The sequence below is a fragment of the Neoarius graeffei genome, chromosome 3 (genome assembly GCF_027579695.1).
Source record: "Neoarius graeffei isolate fNeoGra1 chromosome 3, fNeoGra1.pri, whole genome shotgun sequence".
Taxonomy (NCBI): domain Eukaryota; kingdom Metazoa; phylum Chordata; class Actinopteri; order Siluriformes; family Ariidae; genus Neoarius; species Neoarius graeffei.
Window position 1 is genome coordinate 95,945,655 of NC_083571.1, and position 27,991 is coordinate 95,973,645.

At 42.6% G+C, this 27,991-nt stretch overlaps 1 protein-coding gene across 6 annotated transcripts in view; it reads left to right on the top strand.

Moving 5' to 3' along the window:
- The window catches only part of brf1b (BRF1 RNA polymerase III transcription initiation factor subunit b), a 237,676-nt gene that overhangs the window by 100,382 nt on the left and 109,303 nt on the right, over positions 1–27,991 (top strand). For all 6 annotated transcript variants that reach the window (XM_060917700.1, XM_060917704.1, XM_060917701.1 and 3 more), the window contains exons 7-8: positions 7,222–7,371; positions 26,604–26,697. In XM_060917700.1, the coding sequence (XP_060773683.1) occupies positions 7,222–7,371; positions 26,604–26,697 (244 nt within the window). The remainder of the gene's footprint in view (positions 1–7,221; positions 7,372–26,603; positions 26,698–27,991) is intronic.

Genomic DNA, 27,991 nt, shown 5'->3' on the forward strand with positions numbered 1-27,991 from the left:
ACATTTTTATGCAATCGTTTTGTTCAACCCACTGAATTAAAGCTGAAAGTCTGAACTTCAACTGCATCTGAATTGTTTTGTTCACAATTCATTGTGGTAATGTACAGAACCAAAATTAGAAAAATGTTGTCTCTGTCCAAATATTTATGGACCTAACTGTGTATATACACACACACTCACAGAGTGGATATAAAAAGTGTACACACCCCATTAAAATGATAGGTTTTTGTGATGTAAAAAATGAGACCACAATAAATCATTTCAATACTTTTCCCACCTTTAATGTGACCCATAACCTGTACAATTCAATTGAAAAACAAGTGTTGCCAGGCAAAACAAACCTCGTCCGGTAGCACTTACGATGAATATGATGGAAGATATTGCAAAAAAACGATTTTGACCTTTTTGGTGACCTTGATTTTGACCTTGTGTGTGAACATACTTGACCAATAAACATGATTCTGATTCTCTGCTGCTCTCAGCCAGTCAGAACACACTGTACTGCTGTCAGCCAGTCAGAGCACACCGTACTGCTCTCACACCGTACTGCGCGATTGTTACACTCTTACATTCTTACAGCACGATGACATAGTGACTACCGCCTCTATATGCACATCGTGTATGTGCACAGCCCTCTTCAGGTCACCCCAAAGATTTTCAATTGGATTTAGGTCTGGGCTCTGGCTGGGCCGTTCCAAAACTTTTTTGGAGTCACTGTCATGCTGAAAGATGAAACTCCTCTTCAGCTTTCTAGCAGACACCTGAAGGTTTTGGGCCAAAATTGACTGGTATTTAGAACTGTTCATAATTCCCTCCACCTTGACTAAAGCCCCTGTTCCAGCTGAAGAAAAACAACCCCAAAACATTATGCTGCCACCAGCATGCTTCACCGTGGGGATGGTGTTCTTTTGGTGATGTGCAGTGTTGTTTTTGCGCCAAATATACCTTTTGGAATTGTGGACAAAAAGTTTAACCTTGGTTTCATCAGACCATAACACATTTTCCCACATGCTTTTGGGAGAGTTGATGGACTTTTTTGAAAAATTTAGCCGGGCCTGAATGTTTGTCTTTGACCTTACCTCATAGTGCAGACATATGGAGAATACGGGAGATTGTTGTCACATGTAGTACACAACCAGTACTTGCCAGAAATTCCTGCCACTCCTTCAGTGTTGCTGTAGGCCTCTTGGCAGCCTCCCTGACCAGTTTTCATCTTGTCTTTTCATCAATTTTAGAGGGACGTCCAGTTCTCGGTAATGTCACCGTTGTCCCATATTTTCTCCACTTCTTGATGACTGTCTTCACTGTGCTCCATGGTATATCTAATGCCGTGGAAATGTTTTTGTCCCCTTCTCCTGACTGATACCTTTCAACAATGAGATCCCTTTGATGCTTTGTAAGCTCTCTGTGAACCCTGGCTTTTGCTGGAGGATGCAACTGAGTAAATGTCTGAACTTTATTTGGGGTTAATCAGAGTCATTTTAACTGATGGCAGGTGTGAACCCAAAAAGACTGAATGCTGTAATTAAATCAAAAGGTGCTTCAACAAAGTATTAGTTTAAGGGTGTGCACACTTATGCAACCAGCTTATTGTACGTTTTTTATTTTTTATGTTTTTCCCCCAACAGATTTGTTTGTTTTTCAATTGAATTGTACAGGTTATAGGTCACATTAAAGGTAGGAAAAGTTTTGAAATTATTTATCGTGGTCTCATCGTTTTAACGGAGTGTGTAGACTTTTTATATCCACTGTATACCGGTATAATATTAATTAGTCTTATGTTATATATAAATTCCTGTGGATGAGTTATTACTATAGAAGTGATAATATAGTAGCAAAATAACACAAGCATGCACATGAACAGAGGACACAAATTTCCTTAAAGCATGCCGTAATCAAGCTTTACAATAATTTCGCTTTATAACAGCATAAGCTTGCAGAGAGCAGTCAAGATGTCAGGAACGTTCTCCATACTGGGTATTGCTCAGCACTAAGAGCCTGGATATCAGTGTTTTTCCAAACATGGAAAAATGGGATTGGACCCCTAATTTGAGTGAATCATGTTCAGAAATTCTCTCATGTTCTTATATGTACAGTTTAACAAACAGAAAAATGTTATTTTGGGGTCCTTAGCCTGGAGTAGAATGAAAGCTGGTCCATGGGTAGCAAATATAAGACGCTAAACTGTTTATTCGTGGATGGCATCCAGCACTGTAATAATGTCAGTCAGACTAATATACAGTGAGAGTAAAAAGTATTTGATCCCTTGCTGATTTTGTTGGTTTGCCCACTAATAAAGACATGATCATTCTATACTTTTAATGGTAAATGTATTCTAACATGGAGAGACAGAATATCAAAAAGAAAATCCAGAAAATAACTTTAAAGGATATTAATTGATTTGTATTTCATTGAGGGAAATAAGTATTTGATCCCCTAGTATGCATTAGGAGTTCTGGCTTTCACAGACCAGTTAGACACTCCCAATCAACTTGTTACCTGAATTGAAGACACCTGTTCTAACTAATCACCTGTATGAAAGACACCTGTTCACAGAATCAGACAATCAGACAGATTCCAAACTCTCCAACATGGGTAAGACCAAAGAACTCTCTCAGGACCTCAGAGACAGGATTGTTGACCTGCACAAATCTGGAATGGGCTACAAAAACATTCGCAAGATGCTGGGTATTAAAGTAACAACCATTGGTGCAATTGTGAGAAAATTTAAGAAGTATAACATGACCATCAATAGACCTTGGTCTGGTGCTCCACAGAAGATTTCACCTCGTGGGGTGGCAATGATCATGAGAACTGTGAGAAATCAGCCTGCAACCACACAGCGGGAGTTAGTGAATGACCTCAAGGCAGCTGGGACCACAGTCATCAGGAAAACAATTGGCAACACTTTGCACCGCAATGGATTAAAATCCTGCAGTGCCCGAAAGGTACCCCTGCTTAAGAAGGCACATGTGGAGGCCCGCCTAAAGTATGCCAATGATCACCTCAAAGATGTACAAAGTGATTGGGAGAAGGTTCTGTGGTCAGACGAGACCAAAATTGAACTATTTGGCCTAAACTCTACTCGTCATGTATGGAGGAAGAAAAATGCTGCCTATGACCCCAGGAACACTGTGCCCACCGTCAAGCATGGAGGTGGAAGCATTATGTTTTGGGGGTGTTTCTCTGCCAAGGGCACAGGGCTACTTCACCGCATCAGTGGGAAGATGGATGGAGCCATGTACCGTGCAGTCCTGAGGGACAACCTCCTCCCCTCTGCCAGGAAGTTGAAAATGGGCCGTGGTTGGGTCTTCCAACATGACAACGACCCGAAGCATACAGCAAAGGCAACAAAGGAGTGGCTCAAGAAGAACCACATTAAGGCAGCTGGGCCATAGAAGGTTCACGCTGCACGCTGCATGCTGCACGCTACACGCTACACGTTCACGTGAAGAACCGGACCCTGGGCCATTAAACTTCATGCTTGGATGTTCACGTGTTGCGTCTGTTCTACTTTGACCGAGTAACCAACAATATGGACTCTTCGGATGACGACGATTGCCTCATTCTGCTTTTACTGAGACAGAGGAAGAGAAAAAGGAACAGAATTTGGAGCCGAGAACACTTCCTTCTGAGAGAAACCCGTGGTGAATTTCACCGAACATTCTATAATCTGCTTGACAATCCCGATGAAGAACTATTTTTCAATTATACCATTCAATTATATTTTTTCTGAAGTTTTCCCCTGAAAGCATAGAGTTATCTCCCTAGACCCGTTCTGATTGGTTGGCGCGGCGGTGACCGCATGCATTGACTGGAATTTCCATCTTCACGCCTAGAAAAAAGTGTGCATGTTCATTTCACGCTTCACGCGTGAAGTGTGCAGCGTGCAACGTGAACGCCGTTCTATGGCCCAGAGCAAGTCATGCTACGTTTGTCCACTTTTCTTTACACGCGTGTAGCGTGTAGTGTGCAGCATGCAGCGTGCAGCGTGAACCTTCTATGGCCCAGCTGCCTAAGGTCATGGAGTGGCCCAGCCAGTCTCCGGACCTCAATCCAATCGAAAATCTATGGAGGGAGCTGAAGGTCCGAGTTGCCAAGCGACAGCCCACCAACCTTAATGATTTAGAGAGGATCTGCAAAGAAGAGTGGGCCAAAATTCCCCCTGATATGTGTGCTAACCTTGTGGTTAACTACAACAAACGTCTGTCCGCTGTGCTTGCAAACAAAGGCTTTGCCACCAAGTATTAAGTGCTTTTGGCTAGAGGGATCAAATACTTATTTCCCTCAATGAAATACAAATCAATTAAAATATATTCTTTAAAGTTATTTTCTGGATTTTCGTTTTGATATTCTGTCTCTCCATGTTAGAATACATCTACCATTAAAAGTATAGAATGATCATGTCTTTATTAGTTGGCAAACCAACAAAATCAGCAAGGGATCAAATACTTTTTACGCTCACTGTATTCGTTTTTGTTTAAGGTCAGTTATGCACTTAGTGTAGAAGGTATGTTCTGTCTCTTTATAGTATGATAAAGAGCACACTTTTACCACATATACCGTGCTTCCATGAGATCTGGAGTAGTGGAGATAGAAAGATAGAAAGTGTGAGACTTTCGGGATTTCCTGTCAGCCTGGATCTCAGTTGGCTTCTTCTTCACAACTCTGACCAAGACTCATAAGTGTATTTTCCTCCTGTCAGGACATTCTGACTGTTGAACTTCAACTTCTCATTTCTTTTAATGCTCCACTCCCTTCTGTCTCTTTATATTGATTCATCACCTGTCATATAAATCAACCAATCCCAGTAGTCCACATGAAATAAAGAAGTTCAAATCCTGCCACCAGTTTCGATTTTTTTTTATCTTGTCGTAGTACAAAATTGGATGTGGAAGCAGTTCTCCAGAAATCTTAGTTCCTTGTTATACAGATGGTACAGAAAGGTCAGTCCTCTCGCTGTTGGAGTTCAGTTTATTAATATGATAATTTAGTATAAAATTGCCTGTATGACTCAGAAAAGCCTCATGACATACGCAGTCCCAGGGGATTTTTCTGTGTTCCCCCCCCTTCAAGTCCAGGTGGAGTCCATATATTATTTCCTTAGACAGTGCCTGCCTGGTTCTGTGAGCTGAACTCTTTTCCCTGTTATTGGGACAGCAGTGACGTGTACTTTACTGGGGCAGCAGAGTGAGTTTATTCAAGGACTTTGAAGTAGGTGGAAGTTAGGGATGTTTGCTTCCACAGAGTGACTCCGAGCCAAAGCCACGTTGAGCACTCCCTATAGAGAAGCAATTTTGAAATTCACCCTTATGTCAAGGAGAGCCTTAAAGAGGTGTCCTTTGTGACGTACAAAACCCTCTGTGAGCAGAGCTGTAGAAGATACATTTTCTGACTGATGTACCATTTGGATGGGATTTCCAGACCTGGACATACATCTGTTCAGTAATGATGGATGTCTGTAGGCTAATTATGATCAATTAGCACAGGATAATGATGTCTATATAAATCCCAAAGATGGATGTGATTATATCTGTGCCAGAAACTCAATATCTTATCTAAAACGTCCGGAAGCATTGATTCTCTGAGAAGTTTTTTTTTTTTAAACAATGTCTGTATTTTCTTGTTCTGTGTTTTAAACTCAGACGGTACTTGGAAGGAGCATTGTTACACTAAAGAAATGTGCAAAACCTCTTTGACCGTGGTATATAATGCAATCTTTGTATTATATTATATAGCTCTGGACACTTAGAGTAGTGCTTTTATGGCTGAGGACTACAGTTGACTTGCTAACTTTAGGACTGCGGTTGTCATGAACAGTTTTGCACTCAAGTTTCCATCAATGAAGATCAACGAAACTGACTTCATGTTAAAACTGTTAATGTTATAGTCATGTTGTCTGTTGTTGCCCAAATGAGGATGGGTTCCCTTTTGAGTCTGGTTCCTCTCGAGGTTTCTTCCTCATGTTGTCTGAGGGAGTTTTCCCTTGCCACCGTCGCCACAGGCTTGCTCATTGGGGATAGATTAGGGATAACATACATGTCAACCTTTGGTCAATCAAACCTGTATAACCAACCTCCAAAATCCATATTTCCCTTATAAAATCCTTATAAGGTGCAAATTAAAATAATTTACCTAAAATTTGAATGATAATTAACAATGATATATCCAAGTTACTTTTTATTCAATATTAATAACAATAAACCTTCAGAATGAATACAAAGCTCCAATGTTTGACAAAAACACAAAGTGTCACTCTAATGTTCTGAATTGTACTCCATGACAGCTTTTTTAGCAGTCTGCACCAATACCTCACTAGGCTGCATGTCACAGCAAGTGTCTGTGTTGATCTTGCCGGAGTGCCCATTCAGAATCTTTTCAGTCGCTAGTGAAAGTCGCTCAGGTGGAAATACGCTTTTCAAACAAAATGTTACTTCCCGGTGGGCGGGATTCCTGCAATGCGGTGTGCGCATGATCAAAAGTGGAACGAAGTCTCGCTACCACAAGATAACGCGTGATTTCATAAGACTCTTTACTGGCTGTCTGTGCTTTCTGTGGTGTACAGTACGTTTGTAAATGTTATGCGCTCTTTTATCATCGTGGGAATTGATTATAGCTCTAAATAAATATTGAAGTTTTTTTAAAGAATCCGTATAACTTTATTTGTACGCCCGTATACTACGTTTATTGAATCAAATCCGTATAAAATACGGACATTCCGTATACTGTAGGTTGACATGTATGGGATAAAATTAGCTCATGTTTTAAGTCATTCAGATTCTGTAAAGCTGCTTTGCGACAATGTTTATTGTTAAAAGCGCTACACAAATAAACTTGACTTGAAACTTGAACTTGGGTTTTTTCTACTGGTAATTTTATAGAAGGGTTAAATACGTTGTAATCTTTTCAGGCATGTGCAAAAAATCTGTTAAAAAAACTACCAAAATGCCAAATGTTAAATAGGACTAAAGTCCCAGAGATACTCCAGTGATAATAATTATATTACCCTTCATCCCCATGTGAAAGTAGAAGAATCTAAATCGGTCTAAGCAAAGGTACTTTAAATACTATTACTAGGCTTTTTATCTGCTTTATACACTAGTATTTACAGGGCTGTTGATTATTCGAGATGAATACAATACTTTTTGTCAGACTCGATGTGAAGCGCTGATATTGTTGATGTGTGTGGGTTTTTTTTCTTTGTTTTTTTGTTTTGTGTAGATCCATGTCTGTATATTCCACGCTTTGCCCACATGTTAGAGTTTGGAGAGAAAACCCATGAAGTGTCCATGACTGCACTGAGATTGCTGCAGAGGATGAAGAGAGACTGGATGCACACAGGACGCAGACCATCTGGACTCTGTGGCGCAGGTACTGAATGATTTTAGCACTGGTGAAAGCTTTTATTATGCATACGTTAAGGAAAATTCCACCCTGGAACACATTACACATGTTTATATTGGAATGTTTTTGGAATAGTAGCTTTTAAAAACTTCACACATTGGTTATACACACCTAAAACATTGTTCTGTTCATGGGGTACAGGACCAACATCTGTTGTCCAGTGAAACATTTTTGACAGCTCAGAAAAACCAGTAGAGTTTGCAGACCATACCTACGCAATTGTTCCTTCTCCAGAGGCAACTGATTAATATACATATTAATACACATAGATACATACACCCACCCATCTACCTGCTGTTTTATGCAGTTCTCTAATCAGCCAATCCCATGACAGCAGCACAATGCATAAAATCATGCAGATACAAATCAAGAGCTTCAGGTAATGTTCACTTCAAACATCAGAATGGGAAAAATTTTGATCTCAAAGTGTGACTTTCACTGTGGCATGGGTGTTGGTCTGAGCCAGATGGACTGGTTTGAGTATTTCAGAAACCGCTGATCTCCTGGCGTTTTCACACACAACAGTCTCTAGAGTTTACACAGAATGGTGCGAAAAACAAAAAACCATTGAGTGAGCAACAGTTCTGTGGGTGGAAACACCTTGTTGATAATAGAGGAAAATGGCCAGATTGGTTCAAGCTGCCAGGAAGGATATAGTAACTCATAGCAACTCTTTACAACCGTGGTGAGCAGATAAGCATCTCAGCATGCAACAGCAGAAGACCACATTGGGTTCCACTCCTGCCAGCCAAGAACGGGAATCTTAGAATCAAGAACAAGTTCCTATTAAAGTGGCCAGTGAGTGTATACATACGTACGCACTGTCCGGCCAAAAAGAAGTCACTAGTAGGATTTAAATAAATACTTCAGAGCCATTTGATTGGATAATTACTGCAGCGATTAATGTGTTTTGGCTGGCAACAGTTGTTTTAACCCTAACTGATGCAGTGAGTAGCTTCTCGTTTCTTAAACAACCATGTCAGAAGACGTATCCCGTGGTCATGGAAAAGATGTTGCTGTGTTTCAGAAGGGTCAAATTATTGGTCTGTATCAAGCAAAGAAAACAACTAAGGAGATTGCTGAAATGATCGTAATTGGGTTAAGAACTGTCCAACGCATTATTAAAATCTGGAATGATAGTGGTGAACTGTCAACTTTGCAGAAGAAATGTGGTCAGAAACAAAATCTTGACTGACTGTGATCAGAGATCACTTACATGCTTGGTGAAGTAGAATCATCAGAATCAGCAGTAGAACTCATGGCTGTGTTTAGTCGTAGAAGGAAGAGCATTTCGATGTGCACAATATGACCAAAACTCACAGGATTGGGACTAAACAGCTGTGTGGCCATAAAAAAAAGAAAAAACACTTGTTAGTGAGGCTAATCAGAAGAAATGGCTTTAGTTTGCTAAGGGGCATAAAGATTGGACCCTGGAGCAATGGAAAAAGGTCATGTGGTCTGATGAGTCCAGGTTTACCCAACTCCTGAGTGATGGGTGTGTCTGGGTAAGAACGGAAACACATGAAGCGATGCACCCATCATGCATAGTGGCCACTAGACAAGCCTCTGGAGGCAGAGTTATGATCTGGGGTTGCTTCAGTTGGTCAGGTTGAGGCTCGGCAACGTTATGGAGCAATAAAATGAAGTCAGCTGATGACCTGAATGTACTGAATGACCAGGTTATCACGTCAATGGATTTTTAAAAAAAATTTTCCCTGATGGCATGGGCAAAAAATTAGGGCTTAAACTGTGAAAGAGTGGTTCAGGAAGCATGAGGAATCATTTTCACACATGAATTGGCAACCACAGAGTCCTGACCTTAACCCCATTGAATGTCTTTGGGATGTGCTGGAGAAGATTTTACAGAGGGTTTCGATTCTCCCTCTATCAATACAAGATCTTGGCGAAAAATTAATGCAACTCTGGATGGAAGTAAATGTTGTGACATTGCATAAGGTTGTTGGAACAATGCCAGATTGCGTTCTGTAATCAAAGCTAAAAAAAAAAGGGGGGGTCCAGTGAAGTTTTGTTTGTTCAGCTGTTTTTGTGCATGTGTATACAGTGGGGCAAAAAAGTATTTAGTCAGCCACCAATTGTGCAAGTTCTCCCACTTAAAAAGATGAGAGAGGCCTGTCATTTTCATCATAGGTATACCTCAACTATGAGAGACAGAATGGGGGGAAAGAATCCAGGAAGTCACATTGTAGGATTTTTAATGAATTAATTGGTAAATTCCTCGGTAAAATAAGTATTTGGTCACTTACAAACAAGCAAGATTTCTGGCTCTCACAGACCTGTAACTTCTTCTTTAAAGGAACAGTCCACCGTACTTCCATAATGAAATATGTTCTTTTCTGAATTGAGACGAGCTGATCCGTACCTCTCCGAGCTTTGCGCGACCTCCCAGTCAGTCAGACGCGCTGTTACTCCTGTTTACTCCTGTTAGCAATGTAGCTAGGCTCAGTATGGCCAACGGTATTTTTTGGGGCTGTAGTTAGATGCGACCAAACTCTTCCACGTTTTTCCTGTTTACATAGGTTTATATGACCAGTGACATGAAACAAAGTGCAGTTACACAAATTGAAACGTGGCAATTTTCTCGTCTCGTCTCGTCTTCTGCCGCTTATCTGGGACCGGGTCGCGGAGGCAGCAGTCTAAGCATGGAAGCCCAAACTTCCCTTTCCCCAGACACCTCGGCCAGCTCCTCGGGAAGAACACCGAGGCGTTCCCAGGCCAGCCGAGAGACATAGTCCCTCCAGCGTGTCCTGGGTCTTCCCCGGGGCCTCCTCCCGGGGGGACATGCCTGGAACACCTCCCCAGGGAGGTGTCCAGGAGGCATCTGAAAAAGATGCCCGAGCCACCTCAGCTGATTCCTCTCGATGTGGAGGAGCAGCGGCTCTACTCTGAGCTCCTCCCGAGTGACTGTGCTTCTCATCCTATCTCTAAGGGAGCGCCCAGCCACCCTGCGAAGGAAACTCATTTCGGCCGCTTGTATCCGCGATCTTGTTCTTTTGGTCATTACCCAAAGCTCATGACCATAGGTGATGACGCCAGGTGCTCAGACTGGGGACTCCATTGTGCTACTGGGGGACTTCAATGCTCATGTGGGCGACGACAGTGACACCTGGAGGGGCGTGGTTGGGAGGAACGGCCTCCCCGATCTGAACCCAAGTGGTGTTTTGTTATTGGACTTCTGTGCTAGTCACGGTTTGTCCATAACGAACACCATGTTCGAGCATAGGGGTGTCCATAAGTGCATGTGGCACCAGGACACCTTAGGTCAGAGGTCGATGATCGACTTTGTAGTCGTTTCATCTGATCTCCGGCCCTATGTCTTGGACACTCGGGTGAAGAGAGGGGCTGAGCTGTCAACTGATCACCACCTGGTGGTGAGTTGGATCCGCTGGCGGAGGAGGAAGCTGGACAGACCTGGCAGGCCCAAACGTATGGTGAGGGTCTGCTGGGAACGTCTGGCCGAGCACTCTGTTGGGGAGGTCTTTAACTCCCACCTCCGGGAGAGCTTTTCCCAGCTTCTGAGGGAGGCGGGGGACATTGAGTCTGAGTGGACCATGTTCTCTACCTCCATTGTGGACGCAGCTGTTCGGAGCTGTGGCCGCAAGGTCTCCGGTGCCTGTTGTGGCGGCAATCCCCGAACCCGGTGGTGGACACCGGAAGTAAGGGATGCCATCAAGCTGAAGAAGGAGTCCTATCAGGCCATGTTGACCTCCGGGACTCCTGAGGCAGCTGACGGGTATCGGCAGGCCAGGCGTGTTGCAGCTCGGGCAGTTGCGGAGGCAAAAACTCGGAACTGGGAGGAGTTCGGTGAGGCCATGGAGAAGGACTATCAGTCGGCCTCGAAGAAATTCTGGCAAACCATCTGGCGCCTCAGGAGGGGGAAGCAGTACTCTGCCAACACTGTTTACAGTGCGGGTGGGGAGCTGTTGACCTCGACTGGGGACATTGTCGGGCGGTGGAAGGAATACTTTGAGGATCTCCTCAATCCCACCGTCATGTCTTCCACTGAGGAGACTGAGGCTGATGACTCAGAGGTGGACTCGTCCATTACCCAAGCCGAAGTCACTGAGGTGGTTTGCAAGGCACCGGGGGTGGATGAGATCCACCCTGAGTATCTCAAGTCTCTGGATGTTGTGGGGCTGTCTTGGTTGACACGCCTCTGCAACATCGCGTGGCGGTCAGGGACAGTGCCTCTGGAGTGGCAGACTGGGGTGGTGGTCCCTCTTTTTAAGAAAGGGGACCGGAGAGTGTGCTCCAATTATAGGGGAATCACACTTCTCAGCCTCCCAGGGAAGGTTTACTCCAGGGTACTGGAGAGGAGAATTCGACCAATAGTCGAACCTCGGATCCAGGAGGAACAATGCGGTTTTCGTCCTGGTCGTGGAACACTGGACCAGCTCTATACCCTTCATAGGGTGCTCGAGGGTTCATGGGAGTTTGCCCAACCAGTCCACATGTGCTTTGTGGATCTGGAGAAGGCATTCGACCGTGTCCCCCGTGGTATTTTGTGGGGGGTGCTTCGGGAGTATGGGGTTCGGGGCTCTTTGCTAAGGGCTGTCCAGTCCCTGTACGAACGGAGCAGGAGTCTGGTTCGCATTGCCGGCAGTAAGTCAGACCTGTTCCCAGTGCATGTTGGACAGCAAAACACATGACTTCACTTCCTGCGGCAGCTCAGGAAGTTTAAAGTCAGTCAGACAGCCATGATTCATTTTTACAGAGCTACAATTGAAAGTGTTCTCACATTCTCCATCCTTGTCTGGTTCGGTAACACCACCTCATGGAACAAGACAAGGCTGGAAAGGGTTGTACGCAGAGCATCCAAAATCATAGGTGCCAACCTCCCCTCACTTTCCTCCCTCTTTTCATCGCGGTTAATTAGAAAGGCAAGAAAAATCATAGTTGACCCCTCCCACCCAGCACACCATCTTTTTAATCTCCTCCCATCAGGAAGGAGATATAGAAGTTTGAGAACCTCAACATCATGGTTTAGGGATAGCACATATCCACTAGTCATCAGACATCTGAACCTTCTCTGACTGCCATAATATGTAGCACTCTATATGCATGGTATGCACTTTACCATTGGAACACTCTAAGATGCACTTTATCATGCAACTTTAAATGCAACTTATTTTTAGCCATTATTGCTGTCCAATGACTACTGGGTACCCCACTACTGTTCACTGTCTTTGTCTGTTTTACCCATGGCTGTCTGCCCTTAGGTATGTGTTCTGTTTTTTTTTTTTTTTCTCATATGTATTTGATGTTGGGGATGTGCCAAAACAAATTCCTATCAACTGTGTTGACATGGCAATAAACTATTGAATCTTGAATCTTGACTCCGGCAGGGCTGCCCTTTGTCACCGGTTCTGTTCATAATTTTTATGGACAGAATTTCTAGGCGCAGCCAGGGGCCGGAAGGAATCCTGTTTGGGAACCACAGGATTTCATCTCTGCTTTTTGCGGATGATGTCCTGTTGGCTTCTTCAAACCAGGACCTTCAGCATGCACTGGGGCGGTTTGCAGTCGAGTGTGAAGCGGCTGGGATGAGAATCAGCACCTCCAAGTCCGAGGCCATGGTTCTCGACCGGAAAAGGGTGGCTTGCCCTCTCCAGGTTGGTGGAGAAGTCCTGCCTCAAGTGGAGGAGTTTAAGTATCTCGGGATCTTGTTCACCATGATGTGATCCTTCACTCCTTCACTCAGGAGTGACGGTATCAATGCGCTGTCGAAGCGCGCAGAAGGTGTTAGTACGCCTGTCGTTATAGTGCGGACTTAGCATAGAAAATCGCCACGTTTCAATTTGTGTAACTGAACTTTGTTTCATATCACTGGTCATATAAACCTATGTAAACAGGAAAAACGTGGAAGAGTTTGGTCGCATCTAACTACAGCCCCAAAAAATACCGTTGGCCATACTGAGCCTAGCTACATTGCTAACAGGAGTAAACAGGAGTAACAGCGCGTCTGACTGACTGGGAGGTCGCGCAAAGCTCGGAGAGGTACGGATCAGCTCGTCTCAATTCAGAAAAGAACATATTTCATTATGGAAGTACGGTGGACTGTTCCTTTAAGGGCGTATTCACGCCTACGTTGTTTGGTCCGGACCAAACGACCAAACGAACCAAATTTCCCTTGGTCCGGACCTTTTGGGTTGGTCTGAATACAAACCACCGAACTCTGGTCCAGACCAAACAAGCGGACCGAGACCGAGCTGCAAGGTCGGACTTGGTCCGGACCAAAGGAACCCTGGTGCGGACCTTTTGGAGGTGTAAAAGCAGACCGGACCTAATCCGACAGTTTTGCTTTTTTGTACCTCGGGAGCTTCCGTCGTTTGTCGAGCATTATGGGAAACAGAGTCTTGACACTCCACTGCGAAGTGCAAACACTGTTTCGGTTGTCAAGGGAACCTTACAACAGTCGTTCAGTCATTCAGACCAGTGGTAGGCTAGACTACAGAGTACAAAAAACGAGTAGGGGGCAAACGTGGGCCGAGGAAGAAACGCGTACCCTTGTGGATATATGGGCAGATGTCCACATATCTGAGCTTTTGGAGAGAACACACAAAAATGCCGATGTGTTTGCTGTATTCAGTGAGAAAATGAAGGAGAAGGGGTTCACGCGCTCCCCAGAACAATGTCGGCTAAAAGTGAAGAAACTCCGTCAGACCTACATTAAAATCAGGGACATTCTTTCAAAAAGTGGCGGTACTAGCGACGCAAAAAATAAATTCATCTATTACGATGGATAAGGCGAATATCTCGACACATACCTCCTCCGTCTTGTGTGAAGAGCCAGAACTGTCACAACATGATGTGCGCTCATCAGCGCTATCCTCCGTAGCCGCCTTGCCCTTTGAAGTCGTCATTGATAAATTACTTGTACAACAGCATAGCAGCATAGTAATCGCACAATTGTGAAAACAGTAAAAACTGGAAAAAACATATAGCTTTGATGACATTAAAAAGAATAACAGCACGGAAAGCCTCCATGACTACTTTTGAACTGAACACTTTGTGCGCGTGTCGTCTCTGACCAATAGCTGAACGACCTCAGGGCGCGTGGGTTTGTTGACAGATTTTGGTCCGCTTACTAAAATGTACAGTGTGAAAGCGAACCGCACCAAAATGAAAAAATAAAAAAAACATTTGGTTCGGACCAAAGCAAGTGAACTATCGAACTATCCTGGTCTGAATACACCCTAAGAGGCTCCTCTGTCCTCCACTCGTTACCTGTATTAATGGCACCTGTTTGAACTCGTTATCAGTATAAAAGACACCTGTCCACAACTTCAAACAGTCACACTCCAAACTCCACTATGGCCAAGACCAAAGAGCTGTCAAAGAACACCAGAAACAAAATTGTAGACCTGCACCAGGCTGGGAAGACTGAATCTGCAATAGGTAAGCAGCTTGGTGTGAAGAAATCAACTGTGGGAGCAATTATTAGAAAATGGAAGACATACAAGACCACTGATAATCTCCCTCGATCTGGGGCTCCACGCAAGATCTCACCCCGTGGGGTCAAAATGATCACAAGAACGGTGAGCAAAAATCCCAGAACCACACAGGGGGACCTAGTGAATGACCTGCAGATAGCTGGGACCAAAGTAACAAAGGCTACCATCAGTAACACACTACGCCGCCAGGGACTCAAATCCTGCAGTGCCAGACGTGTCCCCCTGCTTAAGCCAGTACATGTCCAGGCCCGTCTGAAGTTTGCTAGAGAGCATTTGGATGATCCAGAAGAGGATTGGGAGAATGTCATATGGTCAGATGAAACCAAAATAGAACTTTTTGGTAAAAACTCAACTTGTCGTGTTTGGAGAAGAAAGAATGCTGAGATGCATCCAAAGAACACCATGCCTACTGTGAAGCATGGGGGTGGAAACATCATGCTTTGGGGCTGTTTTTCTGCAAAGGGACCAGGACGACTGATCCGTGTAAAGGAAAGAATGAATGGGGCCATGTATCGTGAGATTTTGAGTGAAAACCTCCTTCCATCAGCAAGGGCATTGAAGATGAAACGTGGCTGGGTCTTTCAGCATGACAATGATCCCAAACACACCGCCCGGGCAACGAAGGAGTGGCTTCGTAAGAAGCATTTCAAGGTCCTGGAGTGGCCTAGCCAGTCTCCAGATCTCAACCCCAGAGAAAATCTTTGGAGGGAGTTGAAAGTCCGTGTTGCCCAGCGACAGCCCCAAAACATCACTGCTCTAGAGGAGATCTGCATGGAGGAATGGGCCAAAATACCAGCAACAGTGTGTGAAAACCTTGTGAAGACTTACAGAAAACTTTTGACCTCTGTCATTGCCAACAAAGGGTATATAACAAAGTATTGAGATGAACTTTTGTTATTGACCAAATACTTATTTTCCACCATAATTTGCAAATAAATTCTTTAAAAATCAGACAATGTGATTTTCTGGATTTTTTTTTCTCATTTTGTCTCTCATAGTTGAGATATACCTATGATGAAAATTACAGGCCTCTCTCATCTTTTTAAGTGGGAGAACTTGCACAATTGGTGACTGACTAAATACTTTTTTGCCCCACTGTATTATATCTCACTATTCTGCCCAGGGTCAAAATAAAACCTTAACTTCTGGGAGGCCCGCAGGGCCACGCACCATGCCAAAGGTGCCCGGGGGAAGAGTATGAGAGGGGGGTTTTCCGCCAGAAAATTTTGAAAAAAGCGAGCCCAATTGGTGGCATCTGGGAATTTTTAGGAGCATTTTATGGTGGTAATGACACTGTCACTTTTTATTGTTAACATGGTTGAATATAGCTGTCAACCCCAGAATAAAAAAAAGAAGTGAGAAAGCCAGGGTCCAGGGGCTGCAGACCCCGGTCAGGTCCAGAGCAAAGCCCCAGTGGGGCCGGCCGAAAACAATTTTCACAACTTTAAGAGGGGATTGGTGGCCTTAGGACAAATATTTAGTTTTCACCTTCTTGTTACTATTAATGAAAAAAAAAGGCTTCATGAGGACACCACATGTACATGAGGTTTATTTTGCCCTTTTATTAAATGAAAGCATAAATAAATAATTACATCATTACGAAAAAATTATCTGAATATAACACTACAAGCTGAGCAAAGTTAATATTCTGTCCTATGTATTAAATATAATTTATAAAATATTTATTCCATAGAGTTTATAATGTTAAATAAATTATTAGAAAGATAATATTAAAGGAATATAAAATTAGTGAATTACTCAAACTAATACCATCACCAAAGATCCCAAAACCTTTATGTTTAAAGCGATATATTAAGAACTTCCAGTTATATAGTTATAGATGTATACATTTATGTGCTTATTTTTTATTTCCCATCACCAATACAGACTAGCTCGACTACTACTGTAACAATAATAAACACACCAAACACAGCAAGCAAAGTTCCTGTCGAAAAAAAATACTTAGCTATACATTTATGAGAACATACGGGTCCGTCTCAGAAACTGGTCTCTCATTTGGGACATTATGGTCAAAATATACTGTACATTTTCTAATTTTACTCTTTTTTTTGCATTTACCTAACACTCAATGTTTCTTTTGTCATGCTTAATAAGAATAAAGATAGTATCTTGCTTTATCTGGCCTCCACTGTGGAAAAATTTTTTTTGATTACAATTCAAATGCTTTTGTAAAATTGATTTACATATAAAATAACTACATCATGAAGAATTCAAGCCCCTCCTTCACAGATGAGTGAAAATATTGAATAAATTTCCTCTTTTTGATTGCTTGGGTTAAAAATGCCAAGTTATGATGACTGAATTGATTATTCACTTAAATATGAATAATATGATACATTTTGGGTATTTGATATGGCGAAATAGGACACAATGGAAAAATCAAGAACACACTGGAAAGATGAGAATAACGGCGGTGGTAAAAGAACAGCGACTGTACCGGCTGAAGGTCGCGCGGGTCTCTGCTGCGGCGCGCGAGCAACGGGACATCACTACCGCACCGGACAGAGCACGAGGCGGGGGCGGGGCAAAATGATTGGCCATAGATTCTATCAAAAGTTCGATCTAAATTGACCATGGTTGCAAAATATTGGCCAAAAATATGCAAACACTATGAAATATGAAAGTAAGATGAAAAAGAAACATTCTATTGCCTTATACTGCAAGACTAAAACAAAATAAAACTGTCAAAACTCACCTTTTCAGTGATAACGTCCGAACAGATCACTCGCGTAACAGAAAGACCGAAAATGGAAGCACGATCAACTTCTAACTGTTGGAGTGGAAAATTCCATTCTACACATGCAAATTGTTAATGTGTGTCCTTCCCCGCACACAAATAACACGCTACGGTAAAAAATAGACCACAACTCATTTTATAGCTCAGAAATTCATACAAGACCAGCTACCATCGTAACATATTCTGTAAGAAACATATTCTATACCTAACTTTCAGCTTTCGTTTTAAAAAACAAAATCGCAGATTTATAGCTAAATGTTTATATGGCATAGCGATTTTAAGTTACTACTTTTGGTGAGGCAGTGACCTTGACCCTGAGGCTTTCCGTTTAGATCAAAACACACGATCGTATTGGTTTTGGGTCTGCGGAAAATGGAGTTACAACGGTGATCAAATATTTTGCATGATGTTTTATTACGGTTATGATTATTCTGTGAGCGCACCAGGTGTATAAAGTTACAACTTAAAATACAATTAGTGATAACTGTAGACTTTTCAGTGGACTACAACCTTTTTAAGGGAATGCGATGTAGTCAACCATTTATCATGTCCCAGATCAAGCCGCCATTTTTCCACAAATTTGCAGAATTTTTGCCAAATTCTGAATAGAGTATTCACATCAAAGATTTAGTTTTCTCTGTATTATTTCTTTCATCATTTTATTTCAAATTAAAACCAACATCACCATTCAAAACTTTGTGAAAAAGTTCCATTTCAGTGGCACCCTTATCAGCTGGTGGTCGAATGTAATTGTGCGTAGCGTCGGAAATCGCTGACCAAAATGAAACTAGACTAACATCTGGATGACATAAATTTAAGATACAGTGGTGCTTGAAAGTTTGTGAACCCTTTAGAATTTTCTATATTTCTGCATAAATATGACCTAAAACATCATCAGATTTTCACACGAGTCCTAAAAGTAGATAAAGAGAACCCAGTTAAACAAATGAGACAAAAAATATTGTACTTGGTCATTTATTTATTGAAGAAAATGATCCAATATTGCATATCTGTGAGTGGCAAAAGTATGTGAACCTTTGCTTTCAGTATCTGGTGTGAGCCCCTTGTGCAGCAATAACTGCAACTAAATGTTTCCGGTAACTGTTGATCAGTCCTGCACACCGGCTTGGAGGAATTTTAGCCCATTCCTCCGTACAGAACAGCTTCAACTCTGGGATGTTGGTGGGTTTCCTCACATGAACTGCTTGCTTCAGGTCCTTCCACGACATTTCGATTGGATTAAGGTCAGGACTTTGACTTGGCCATTCCAAAACATTAACTTTATTCTTCTTTAACCATTCTTTGGTAGAACGACTTGTGTGCTTAGGGTTGTTGTCTTGCTGCATGAACCACCTTCTCTTGAGATTCAGTTCATGGACAGATGTCCTGACATTTTCCTTGAGAATTCGCTGGTATAATTCAGAATTCATTGTTCCATCAACGATGGTAAGCCATCCTGGACCAGATGCAGCAAAACAAGTCCAAACCATGATACTACCACCACCATGTTTCACAGATGGGATAAGGTTCTTATGCTGGAATGCAGTGTTTTCCTTTCTCCAAACATAATGCTTCTCATTTAAACCAAATATTCTATTTTCATCTCATCCATCCACAAAACATTTTTCCAATAGCCTTCTGGATTGTTCACGTGATCTTTAGCAAACTGCAGACGAGCAGCAATATTCTTTTTGGAGAGCAGTGTCTTTCTCCTTGCAACCCTGCCATGCACACCATTGTTGTTCAGTGTTCTCCTGATGGTGGACTCATGAACATTAACATTAGCCAATGTGAGAGAGGCCTTCAGTTGCTTAGAAGTTACCCTGGGGTCCTTTGTGACCTCACTGACTATTACACGCCTTGCTCTTGGAGTGATCTTTGTTGGTCGACCACTCCTGGGGAGGGTAACAATGGTCTTGAATTTCCTCCATTTGTACACAATCTGTCTGACTGTGGATTGGTGGAGTCCAAACTCTTTAGAGATGGTTTTGTAACCTTTTCCAGCCTGATGAGCATCAACAATGCTTTTTCTGAGGTCCTCAGAAATCTCCTTTGTTCGTGCCATGATACACTTCCACAAACATGTGTTGTGAAGATCAGACTTTGATAGATCCCTGTTCTTTAAATAAAACCGGGCGCCCACTCACACCTGATTGTCATCCCGTTGATTGAAAACACCTGACACTAATTTCACCTTCAAATTAACTGCTAATCCTAGAGGTTCACATACTTTTGCCACTCACAGATATGTAATATTGGATCATTTTCCTCAATAAATAAGTGGCCAAGTATAATATATTTGTTTCATTTGTTTAACTGGGTTCTCTTTATCTACTTTTAGGACTTGTGTGAAAATCTGTTGATGTTTTAGGTCATATTTATGCAGAAATATAGAAAATTCTAAAGGGTTCACAAACTTTCAAGCACCACTGTATGTGTTAATTTCATGACAAATTAAATCTTGGATGCCACAGAAGATCACAGGTTAATCATAAAGATAAATAGGCAAATCGTTCAGGGTAGATTATTTTCCTCAGGCGCTGTAATGTTTAGCATTTTCTCATACTGTTCAAAACAGGTTGTCATTGTTGCCAGATTCACAAGGACAGGATCAAATGCTTCTTTCTGTACCTGAAATACAGTATATGATAAGCCATGTCAAGTGATTTAAATTGTACTACTGATAAAATAATTGACAAAACAGTTCTTAACAATAATAAAAAATAGGTATCCTATCGTATGGGTCCATGTGGCTACTGCTTATAAATAAAATAGTTTTCTGATCCCGTGCCCGTACGATAAATATCGCATATATACATGTTATCAATTCTACTCGTCTCATCTCTTGCAAGCATCACCAAGCTGTGAGCAGCATCAGGGCTTGGAGTATTTTGGTTACCAATTTTGTTGACTGTGCTTTGTTCAAAATACAATGCGGTGACCTAGATCTCTGTTCAAAATAGTAAGAAAGCACTTGTTCATGACTTGTCTTAGAAGCATTATTTAGTACTAATGAGCACATTTTGTTTCACGAGTGTAGTGTAAAGACTCTAAAATAAAAAAATAAAGTTAAAAAATTAAAGCAAATCGCAGAAGTTTGATATCGGCTTCTCGATATATCTGCCAGAAAGCTAAAAAAACCTTACAAAACCTTTCATTTGACCTTTCAGAAGGACCAAACAAAAGCTGTGATAATCAAAAGGTAAATTTTCTTAAAATAAACACCACTTACTTGATATGGAATCAGTAGCCTGGGCGAACCACAAGGTGAATTTCATTTATCTTTTTATCTGCCGATTATCTTCCGATACTACAAAGTTACCCTATAATGAGGTTTCTCTTATTTCGTTTCTGGTTCTGATTGGTTCCGAAGTTTATCAAGATGTAGAACGAACGGGTAATCGAACTTGATCAGGATAAGTGCTGATTGGTTAAAGCATCACTACTGTTACACTCATTCTTACAACACGATGGCATAGTGGCTTTGCCACTCGTTCTTGTGTACCTTTGATAACGCGAGCTCAACTGTTCATATCGCGAGATCACGAGTTGCCGTTCTGGTGATTGTAATGCTTACAGTGGTGCTTGAAAGTTTGTGAACCCTTTAGAATTTTCTATATTTCTGCATAAATGTGACCTAAAACAACATCAGGTTTTCACACAAGTCCTAAAAGTAGATAAAGAGAACCCAGTTAAACAAATGAGATAAAAATATTATACTTGATCATTTACTTATTGAGGAAAATGATCCAATATTACATATCTGTGAGTGGCAAAAGTATGTGAACCTTTGCTTTCAGTATCTGGTGTGACCCCCTTGTGCAGCAATAACTGCAACTAAACGTTTCCGCTAACTGTTGATCAGTCCTGCACACCGGCTTGGAGGAATTTTAGCCCGTTCCTCCGTACAGAACAGCTTCAACTCTGGGATGTTGGTGGGTTTCCTCACATGAACTGCTCGCTTCAGGTCCTTCCACAACATTTCGATTGGATTAAGGTCAGGACTTTGACTTGGCCATTCCAAAGCATTAACTTTATTCTTCTTTAACCATTCTTTGGTAGAACGACTTGTGTGCTTAGGGTCGTTGTCTTGCTGCATGACCCACCTTCTCTTGAGATTCAGTTCATGGACAGATGTCCTGACATTTTCCTTTAGAATTCGCTGGTATAATTCAGAATCCATTGTTCCATCAATGATGGCAAGCCGTCCTGGCCCAGATGCAGCAAAACAGGTCCAAACCATGATACTACCACCACCATGTTTCACAGATGGGATAAGGTTCTTATGCTGGAATGCAGTGTTTTCCTTTCTCCAAACATAACGCTTCTCATTTAAACCAAAAAGTTCTATTTTGGTCTCATCCCTCCACAAAACATTTTTCCAATAGCCTTCTGGCTTGTCCACGTGATCTTTAGCAAACTGCAGACGAGCAGCAATGTTCTTTTTGGAGAGCAGTGGCTTTCTCCTTGCAACCCTGCCATGCACACCATTGTTGTTCAGTGTTCTCCTGATGGTAGACTCATGAACATTAATATTAGCCAGTGTGAGAGAGGCCTTCAGTTGCTTAGAAGTTACCCTGGGGTGCTTTGTGACCTCGCCGACTATTACACGCCTTGCCCTTGGAGTGATCTTTGTTGGTCGACCACTCCTGGGGAGGGTAACAATGGTCTTGAATTTCCTCCATTTGTACACAATCTGTCTGACTGTGGATTGGTGGAGTCCAAACTCTTTAGAGATGGTTTTGTAACCTTTTCCAGCCTGATGAGCATCAACAACGCTTTTTCTGAGGTCCTCAGAAATCTCCTTTGTTTGTGCCATGATACACTTCCACAAACATGTATTGTGAAGATCAGACTTTGATAGATCCCTGTTCTTTAAATAAAACAGGGTGCCCACTCACACCTGATTGTCATCCCATTGGTTGAAAACACCTGACTCTAATTTCACCTTCAAATTAACTGCTAATCCTAGAGGTTCACATACTTTTGCCACTCACAGATATGTAATATTGGATCATTTTCCTCAATAAATAAATGACCAAATTTAAACTTTTTTTTCTCATTTGTTTAACTGGATTCTCTTTATCTACTTTTAGGACTTGTGTGAAAATCTGATGACGTTTTAGGTCATATTTATGCAGAAATATAGAAAATTCTAAAGGGTTCACAAACTTTCAAGCACCACTGTATGCATATGCGCTGTGCGCTATTCTTACACTCATTCTTACAACACAATGACATAGTGGCTACTGCCTCGCTTCTCCTCTATGAGGCAGTAGCCACAAAAATACAAATTAGATAAGCCTGGCGCACACGGGCGATTTTCCGTCGCTTGGTCGTGCAACTTTTTGACGCAAGCGAAAAATTGCTTTGTGTGCGGATATTTGCGATGCCGTTTTTTTTGTTGCTTGCGACAGATCGCAGGTATCAAATACGCTTGATGTTCTGTAACGAAAAATCGCCAGTTGCTGACTTGTTGCAGAGATATCGCCGCGTGTGCGTGTCTTTGCAATAATGAAGCGATCACCTCCAAAGGCTAAGCCAATCCCCGCCTGCGAATTAGTCACGTGATTTCCTCGTAACTTGCATCCCCGTCCCCAAATCTCCCACTGGTCGTAGATAACGCGCACACGAAGCTACCCAAGACGGGAAACTTGCATCCAAAAATTGCAATACGCTTGCAACGAGAAGTCGTCCGTGTGCGCCAGGCTATAGGTTACAAGGTAGATTAAGCAAAGTTTAAAATATTAAACGTGTCACACAAATCAGAACCTACATTTCAAGTGATAAAGGTTTATTGAATGTTTTTACCAAACCATTACGCAAACCCATACTGTGCTTGATATGGGAACTCAGATGAGTTGCTTTGTTGCATAACACGCCTCAACTAGAAGCTCTGCACATCCTGTTTTGCTTCACCAGCCATCTGAAGGCCAGCATAAGCTCTGTACTTTGCCGTCAGCAAGATGCCCTCACCCCAGAACAGGAAATGAATCGTTTCCATACATCTCCAGTTTTGTTTTCTGTCTTTCAGTGTCTATTCTATATCGGCTTTTGCAATGTCTGAAGTAGCAGTAATTTATCCTACATCATTCTCAGTATCAGGGAAACATGGTAAGTTTCGATGAAGGATCTTAATATCACAAGGTGATCTTTTGAAGTGGAAAAAATGCAGAGTTCATATCAAGGTTAAAATAAAAACAATCTGCAATGTAAATGACCCACTACAGTGGCATTTTTTTCCCCCTGTTGTCACGCCTCGGTGTTTAAACACCATCTGTGTCGCTGGCCACTGACCCACAGAAAGGCACGCCATGCTATTTATTTGCTGGTAGAAGCTACATAACGGTGTGCATTTTGGTGCTTTTTTTTAAGAATCAGGGATTAATATTGACTTTATAAAGCCTGTCGAGTTTGTGCTCTTGGCCAGATTTTCATGTCAGAAAGTCATTTGCTGCTCCAGTATCTCTCTCACATCTTTGTGTTTGCTCGGCATGTGAATAAATGCAAGGCACTAGAGAGACGAAAAAGTTAAAAGCTCACTGTATCGTTCTCAATTTTAATAAATGAATTCATAAAAATAAATCCAGTGTTATTAAACTTTATTTGATCAGCTACAGTGGTAATGCAAATTGTATTAATAATAATAATAATAATAATAAGGGGCGGCACGGTGGTGTAGTGGTTAGCGCTGTCGCCTCACAGCAAGAAGGTCCGGGTTCGAGCCCCGTGTGAGTGTGAATGGTTGTCTGTGTCTATGTGTCAGCCCTGTGATGACCTGGTGACTTGTCCAGGGTGTACCCCGCCTTTCGCCCGTAGTCAGCTGGGATAGGCTCCAGCTTGCCTGCGACCCTGTAGAAGGATAAAGCGGCTAGAGATAATGAGAATGAAATGAATAATAATAATAATAATCATGGTTTATTTCCGGCTTTCCAAATACAATTTTGGCTCATCTCATCTCATCTCATCTCATCTCATCGTCTGTAGCCGCTTTATCCTTCTACAGGGTCGCAGGCAAGCTGGAGCCTATCCCAGCTGACTACGGGCGAAAGGCGGGGTACACCCTGGACAAGTCGCCAGGTCATCACAGGGCTGACACATAGACACAGACAACCATTCACACTCACATTCACACCTACGGTCAATTTAGAGTCACCAGTTAACCTAACCTGCATGTCTTTGGACTGTGGGGGAAACCGGAGCACCCGGAGGAAACCCACGCGGACACGGGGAGAACATGCAAACTCCGCACAGAAAGGCCCTCGCCGGCCACGGGGCCTGAACCCGGACCTTCTTGCTGTGAGGCGACAGCGCTAACCACTACACCACCATGCAATTTTGGCTCTTCTTCCAGAAAATACAATCAACTCTATATAACTGCATAAAAATATGATATAAATACTGTATGAATACTATATAAAATATGGTATAAAATATCTCATCTCATCTCATTATCTCTAGCCGCTTTATCCTTCTACAGGGTAGCAGGCAAGCTGGAGCCTATCCCAGCTGACTACGGGTGAAAGGCAGGGTACACCCTGGACAAGTCGCCAGGTCATCACAGGGCTGACACATAGACACAGACAACCATTCACACTCACATTCACACCTACGGTCAATTTAGAGTCACCAGTTAACCTAACCTGCATGTCTTTGGACTGTGGGGGAAACCGGAGCACCCGGAGGAAACCCACGCGGACACGGGGAGAACATGCAAACTCCACACAGAAAGGCCCTCGCCGCCCCCGGGGCTCGAACCCGGACCTCCTTGCTGTGAGGCGACAGCGCTAACCACTACACCACCGTGCCGCCCCGGTATAAAATATAATAAGTAATAAAAACTGTAATAGAAGATTAAAAAAAAAAAACGTTACTGCCTATTCGAAGAAACGTCGAGAAAGTACGCATCGGTTTTCCGAAAGAAAAGTCCCCTCTCGATAGTGATATATTAATAATAATATAATGGTTGAATAGAGACGACAGAATTACGTCCTATATTTACAGACCCGTAGTGAGAAAGCACCTAAATGTAGCTCGAATACTCGTAAATGAATGGCATCCTGGTCAGTATGAAGTGAATGTATAAGCGATAGAAGTGCGAGTTATTGTGCAAACTTGATTTGCACAATAATTAGTCATGAAATTCATATCTATTTATTTTGGCACTGAAGTACAGCTGAAACATACTTCTGGATTCTGTCTGCCTTTTTCTGGGAATACGCAAATCTCTCGAAAGCTTTGAAAGAGAAATGAGAAACAATGACCGTTTCAGAGTTCAGGAGTTCAGAAGTCACGGCCTGATGTGCAAGAAGTTTTGAGTATTGAGACGAAAAGAAGTTTTATGTTATAAGAAGTCAGTTTGCTTTGTAGTTTTTCACCACAGGATTAGTGAAATACAGTAGGCTATTCTCGTTTATAGCCTACTGATAAACCTGTCACACTATCGGGCCTCTAAAACTATACATGGACAAGGCGTTATTTTCAGCGAGTTCTCACTAGTGTTGGGTCGTCGAGTGTCCGATAGCCCAGAACAAAAACATGCAAATGAAAAAAAGCCTCAAGTCACGATTAAAGCCATGTTGCAATTTTCTTGGCTGCTGTTTGTTTTATTTTTATTTAAAAGTCACTGGATTTGCTCTTCTGAAATCAAAGCTTGCTGTTACAATCACTGAAAACTGAACTTTTTCAGAAAAAGATGGTTCCATTATAGTTATTCTACCTAGTTGCATAAAGTAGGCAATGAAACTTTTTTACTGACTGAATTCAGGCTGGTGTGTTTGTGTACGGTAATGCTGCATAAAGCACTTGTGGGCACTGAGCTATAACGCTGGCAGTCGAACCAAGAAGACTTATACAGGCTTGTCTTTGTGTTCGTGTGCTCGACATTATTGCTGTGCAGCACTTTCAAATTTCTTCTTATAACCCGAGTAGAATTATGATAAGAAATGGATGACATTTCAATTTTGCAGCTCTGTTGGTGGCGGCCCGCATGCATGAATTCCGCCGCACGGTGAAGGAGGTCATTGGCGTCGTGAAAGTATGTGAGGCAACTCTCAGAAAGAGGTGGGTAAAGCGCCAGCTTCATGTGTGAGTGGGTTTCTTTTTGACTATATGTTGCATGTTTGGGATTATGTGTAATAAGATGTATGCCAGGACGGGGGCTTTTGTCTTTGGATTTGCTCCTTTTTGGATTTATTTTTGTTGGTTTTCAAGCTGACTTATAATATTTTCACTCTTTTATATAGTACCAGTCAAAAGTTTGGACACACCCACTCATTCATAGGTTTTCTGTATTTTGACTGTTTTCTACACTGTACAACATTGAAAACATCCAAACTATGAAATAACATATGAAACATTACAGTGCTGCTTGGAAATTTGAATATTGATTGTGGTGCCCCTCAGGGGTCAGTATTGGGTCCTAAATGTCTCATCTCATCTCATTATCTCTAGCCGCTTTATCCTGTTCTACAGGGTCGCAGGCAAGCTGGAGCCTATCCCAGCTGACTACGGGCGAAAGGCGGGGTACACCCTGGACAAGTCGCCAAGTCATCACAGGGCTGACACATAGACACAGACAACCATTCACACTCACATTCACACCTACGGTCAATTTAGAGTCACCAGTTAACCTAACCTGCATGTCTTTGGACTGTGGGGGAAACCGGAGCACCCGGAGGAAACCCACGCGGACACGGGGAGAACATGCAAACTCCGCACAGAATGGCCCTCGCCGGCCACGGGGCTCGAACCCGGACCTTCTTGCTGTGAGGCGACAGCGCTAACCACTACACCACCGTGCCGCCCGGGTCCTAAATGGTTTATTCTTTATATAAATGATATGTGCAATGTATCAAAGATATTTAAGATGGTATTATTTGCAGATGACACAAATATGTTTTGTTCTGGAACAAATTTACATGAGTTAGAAAACATAATCTCTTCGGAATGGCGGCACGGTGGTGTAGTGGTTAGCACTGTCGCCTCACAGCAAGAAGGTCCTGGGTTCGAGCCCTGGGGCCGGCGAGGGCCTTTCTGTGCGGAGTTTGCATGTTCTCCCCGTGTCCGCGTGGGTTTCCTCCGGGTGCTCCGGTTTCCCCCACAGTCCAAAGACATGCAGGTTAGGTTAACTGGTGACTCTAAATTGACCGTAGGTGTGAATGTGAGTGTGAATGGTTGTCTGTGTCTATGTGTCAGCCCTGTGATGACCTGGCGACTTGTCCAGGGTGTACCCCGCCTTTCGCCCGTAGTCAGCTGGGATAGGCTCCAGCTTGCCTGCGACCCTGTAGAACAGGATAAAGCGGCTACAGATAATGAGATGAGAATGAGATCTCTTTGGAATTGTGCAGGTGAAAAA